Source organism: Mus musculus, chromosome 5 (genome assembly GCF_000001635.26).
Source record: "Mus musculus strain C57BL/6J chromosome 5, GRCm38.p6 C57BL/6J".
In the NCBI taxonomy this organism is placed as follows: Eukaryota; Metazoa; Chordata; class Mammalia; order Rodentia; family Muridae; genus Mus; species Mus musculus.
Genome location: NC_000071.6, coordinates 16,370,167 through 16,375,182, shown reverse-complemented (window position 1 = coordinate 16,375,182; position 5,016 = coordinate 16,370,167). Strand labels below are relative to the sequence as shown.

Here is a 5,016-nt window from a genome sequence, read left to right as displayed (position 1 = left end):
AAAATGCCTTTATAGACATGGTAGGGAGATTTTTTTTTTCCTATTTTTTGGTAACAGTGTCTCTACTCACATACAGCAGTCAACTTTAATGTGGGAGCTAATTTGCTCTACTTCATGCAATACTTCAGTGCAGAAAAGTAGGGAACATACATTGTAGTAGCTTCCGTACATGATCAGGCCTTTACTTCCTGAGGAGAGCAGAAGTGAGACAAGCAGTAAAGTCGTACACATGTCCCTTGAAAGTACTTTGCATAGTACGTTAGTCCCATGTCTAATATTTACTACCAATAATTTGGAGAAATGTTTATATTTAAGGTCTATCAAAGATATGCAAAGGTCAGATGTGTTGTTTGCTCCAAGGTCTTTAAACACACCAGAATCATTGTTTTCTTCCTTGAGGAGATTGTCTTATTTATTAAGTGTATTAAACTCTTCAAAGTCTCAGAGGAGAATGCACAGGCAAGCAAGGTCAGTTACATGAAGAACCATCATCTATGTATTCATGTTTGAGTTGAGGTCTGTGAATGTAAAGCCACATATCTAAAACCAAATTTTATTTCTGCAATCTAGAATTCTCTTCATCCAGAAAAGAGACCTGCTTTATAAAAGCATATGTATGATGGACTATTATCTCTTTCAATGGGATCTTTAAAAAAGGCAAAACTCCAACTGTGTGGTGACTTTCAATGATAAACTTTTATTCTGAATATACTGTTTTTGCACAAGATTTAACACAACATTTTCTGGGATTATAAATATTTTTTTTATATCAGTATTATACAAATTTTTACAAAATGTGTTCATCCGACTAGTTAATTTCCACAAAAGTGTCCAGAGAACATAATAAGGGGAGGAAAAATAAAACAAAACAAAACAAAAAAGTGTTGTTCACAAAAGCCAGTTGGCGTTTTGCTTGATGCACAATGAGCATTTCATGAAAAGAATCCCTAAAACACGATCCCACAGTCATACTGCACAAGAAAAGGACAGCTTTGCCAGGTCACATTGGAAACTCAGTTGGCATCTACACAGGACAGCATGCCAAGAGTCTCAGTGGAATTTCCATGGTTCTTTTTAATGTGAACTAAAACCAAGGTAGATGAAACCACCGGTGATAGCTATCTATTTCTTCAAAATTCTGGACATTTTCATCACCTGATAGTTCTGTTTTAGTGATTTGCTCTTTACAGAAATGTATACGGAATATTGACAATATCAACATTCTGCCATGGAAAACAACTCAAGTTCCAGCTAATGATAAAATATTTGGAATTTGGGGCAAGTGGGGGAAAAAAAAATCACAAAATTCATTGTGTCTCGCTAGGTTAGACTCTATGCCTTTAGTTTTAAATTAAGAAGTAGAATTTAAGCTTTGGTGACTCCAAGACAGGCATTGCAATGAGATAGAAGGTACAGAGAGCATCAAATAAGCAAGTAACACTTGGGTTGCAAAGGTCACTTAAAAGGGATACTGCCTATTTGAACCCTGTAAGGCCAGGTTTACAGTTAATAAAAGGAATCGTATATATAGGAAAACTTACAAATGGCAGGAACGCTGTGTTTCCCAAGGTAAGCAATAATGCTTCAAGCATTAGAAACATGAAAAAAGACCATACTAAAATCTTGTAGGCCCAGGACCTAAAAATCTCTTCAATCAAACTTGCTAACTATGTCATGTTAAAAACCTGGTACAAATATGGACCACGCTTGGTGTTTGGCAGTAATGCTGGTTGTTCAAATGAAGAAAAGATGAAATCATTTATGCAAGAATTCTTTTCTGCTACTCAACACCAATGCAGGACTTGTTTTGCCTTTGTTTACGTGACAAAGTGCACTGAGCTACATGAGTATAGTCACAATTAACTAAGGAAAAACAGTTTAAAAGCTTTTTAAAATGATCTTTTCTATAGTTTTGTTTCTGGGAATAACAAGACTATACTATTTTTGTCAACAGTATTTGCAGAAAAAATGTGAAATTTAATATAGTAATTTTGATGGGATGAGTGTTACTCTCATTAAAACAATGTGAAAGCACAAATATTCATATCTGTCATGAAAGCAAATTTTAGTCAGAGGGTGTGTTTGTGGCCAATTTGTTACCATGCATATAGTTTTAATGATGTAGAACTCAAACCAAACACGGCTCTGCCAAGGGATGCCGAGTTCAACAGTGATTCATATAACAATAATTTCATTGGTGTTAAGACACTCTGCAAGTGACATTAGCCATGAAATACACAGTCAATACACTTTAAACATAACTTAAGGTAGGTCGTTGTTTACCAGAAGCAATTCAATGTTTTTATGTATATCACTTCTATGTACAAACTAGCAGTTCCCTTCTTCAACATGTGCATGATTTAAAATAGCCTAGCTAAAGGTAATAAGATATTTGAAGTAATTAACCAACAGCATGACTTAAACATATTTTCTCTACCTTTACACCACCTCCTTATTTTCTAAAATGTGAGCAGCAGTTATAAATAGATTAAAAAATGACAATGCATTAGAAGTGGTGACTGATGTCATTTCTTAGGACAATAGTTGGCAGAGTCACTCCAATTGTCCTTCCATCCCTTATCAGTTTAAGCAAAATATTAACTTACAAAATGTACACAAATGTACTCAGGATACCATGGTGGTATGAAGGAATTACAATGGATGCAAAGCTATAAACAAAACAATAAAACGATGTTAAAGTGTTGACTGTATCGTTGATATGTGGAACATATTAAAGTAAGCTGGAGAGTGTAAATAACTCAGATGGAAAAATGATATATATGAAAATTTCCAGCATATGCACACACCAATACTTGGCATGTTTAACTAAAAAGAAAAGAAAATTTCATTTACCATAAAAAATATATGTATACTTTCAGCTTACAGTAAAATTACTCTCCCTAGACACATTCATTGTTTTTACCCATTCTTCAAATACTGTTTATTCCTGAAAATAATTTTTAGAAGCATAAATAAAGTTTTGCTACCATATTAATCTATAATGAAATTTCTGGTCTACTACACTAATGCTTTTCACCAAGAAGGCTGTATAAAAACAAATTTTATTATTCACAATCAAGTGTTCATGTGCATACACAATAGATTCAAGGTTTCCTATTTGTTCAGGTTAATGTAAAAACCCTCATGAAGTTGTATTGGAATTTTGGTCATATGATCATACCAAAATGGAGGGCAGAGGCAGCAAGAGCAGCAGCTTCTAGATCGTACATGCTACAACTGAAATGAACAGAGAGGAAACCTAGGATAAATCTTCATTGAGAACGTATATGTACCTTTCAAAAAATAAATGTGTTAAATCTGATTTATGTACTTAAAATATCTGTACATAGGTTTTTCAGGCAAAAGCATGAGTCTGTATAAAATCCATGAATTCTCACTTCGCCGTCTGCCTAACCCAGCCGTTCGACATTTACATTGCACAGTATATTCAGAGTAGTTTAACAACATGTTAAGGATGACTTAGGTGCATGTACACTGCAAGGTTCAGATTCTTACATGACAATAATGTCACCCAGTTAACTTGTCAATGGACTATACTCTACAGTAAGAAGAAAAACAAACCAGAAAGTTAAAATAGCAGCAGCATCATGCAAAAGACCCTTGGCAAGCCAAGTTCATTAACCACAAGGAAAACCTTTCCCCTCCCCCCAACAAGCTTCTCTTAGAGCATGTTAAATATCTGGCTAGCACTACATGACTTTACTGTGAACAAAAGGGACATTACATCACGCAGTTAAGGGCTTACATTTATGAGGAAATGTATCATGAATTCCAATTTCACCCACAAGCACCTTTAGCTTATTCTGTCCTTGGTTTCAAACCAGCACTTCAGACCTTATCCAAATTCAACTGGTCACAGTTGTGTTTTGTTTTTGGCAGAGAAGTCATTCTTTTATAAGGCATTTTATTCATGGCAATTTTTTTTTGGTAGAAAATTAGCCATTAGTTTTTTTTTTATTATTATTTCATCAGTTTAAACCAATGTATTTTCTCCCTCCCTCTCTCCCTCTCTGGTTAATAATTACTCACAGCAGGAATTATTTTTGAACAGCAAATAAGTGAAGGCAAAAATATCATTGGCCCTCACTAGGGTTTTCTTTTTTCTTCTTCTTGGTAAAAGTGCAGCAGGTTGAAATGCTAGGTCAAAGTCAAGACCGCTTCTTTTCATAAGGCCTGCGTGGGGGAGCCTTTTACACGTACTCTCCAACCGTGCAACAGTCAACTCCCAAACCTCCCACAGAGAACAAGTAGAGTTTTGCTTTGATGTTAGACATAGATGATGCAGCATATTCACACAAGTTTCAGTTTCCAACACCCTGACATGCAGCCAGCGATGGTCAAGAATCTAAGCTAAGGCTTAGTTACGTCATGGTAGAGGCCCAGCTAAAGTTCTGTGTCGCTTCTTCAACCGACTCCTATTTAATGTAACTGAGGGCTCATGTTTTGGCAGGGCTTGGAATTTCGTTGCAGATCTGGGTTCTAGAAGGTCACAGTAGGTAGTGTCTGCTGCCAGATACCAGCCAAAGGAGTATAAACTGGAGTCCAAAGATAGACCATAAGGAAGGGTTTAACCCAGAAACACCACCACAGTCAGTATAATCCTCCTGTTAGGAATGCAAACAAATAAACAGTATAACCATCATGAATAAACATGGAGCAAAGCAGCTTTCTGGTTAATTCATATTTAGTCCACCTTTGAACTTACCTGATAAAATTGCTCTACCTGAGACTGAAGTTATATTGACCTAGATTTCACTGTATAAATTATAGTGGTCTCTTCTCTAGCACCATCTGGCAAATGTTTGAAATTCTGATAATGATGAAGAAAGCTAATAATAATGAATTCTTTGGATATACAAATTACTAATTAAAAACTTCACTGCCATGACAAAAAGGATTCTTTATATTGATTAAAACAAGAAGTAAAAATAAAATCCATTTCCCATATTTCTGACGTTTAAAGCTGAATTTATATGCTGTATGGGGCACCCTGAC

General features: G+C 35.4%; 1 protein-coding gene across 9 annotated transcripts in view; it reads right to left on the bottom strand.

Annotated features, from left to right (window-relative positions):
- Positions 1-671: 671 nt before the first annotated feature.
- Positions 672-5,016, bottom strand: part of Cacna2d1 (calcium channel, voltage-dependent, alpha2/delta subunit 1) — a 440,248-nt gene continuing 435,903 nt past the window's right edge. For 5 of the 9 annotated variants that reach the window (NM_001110843.1, NM_001110844.1, NM_009784.2 and 2 more), the window contains one exon: positions 672-4,625. In NM_001110843.1, the coding sequence (NP_001104313.1) occupies positions 4,509-4,625 (117 nt within the window). In that variant the 3' untranslated portion in view covers positions 672-4,508. The remainder of the gene's footprint in view (positions 4,626-5,016) is intronic. The other 4 variants (XM_011249744.3, XM_030254085.1, XM_006535618.1 and 1 more) reach the window with 1 other exon arrangement.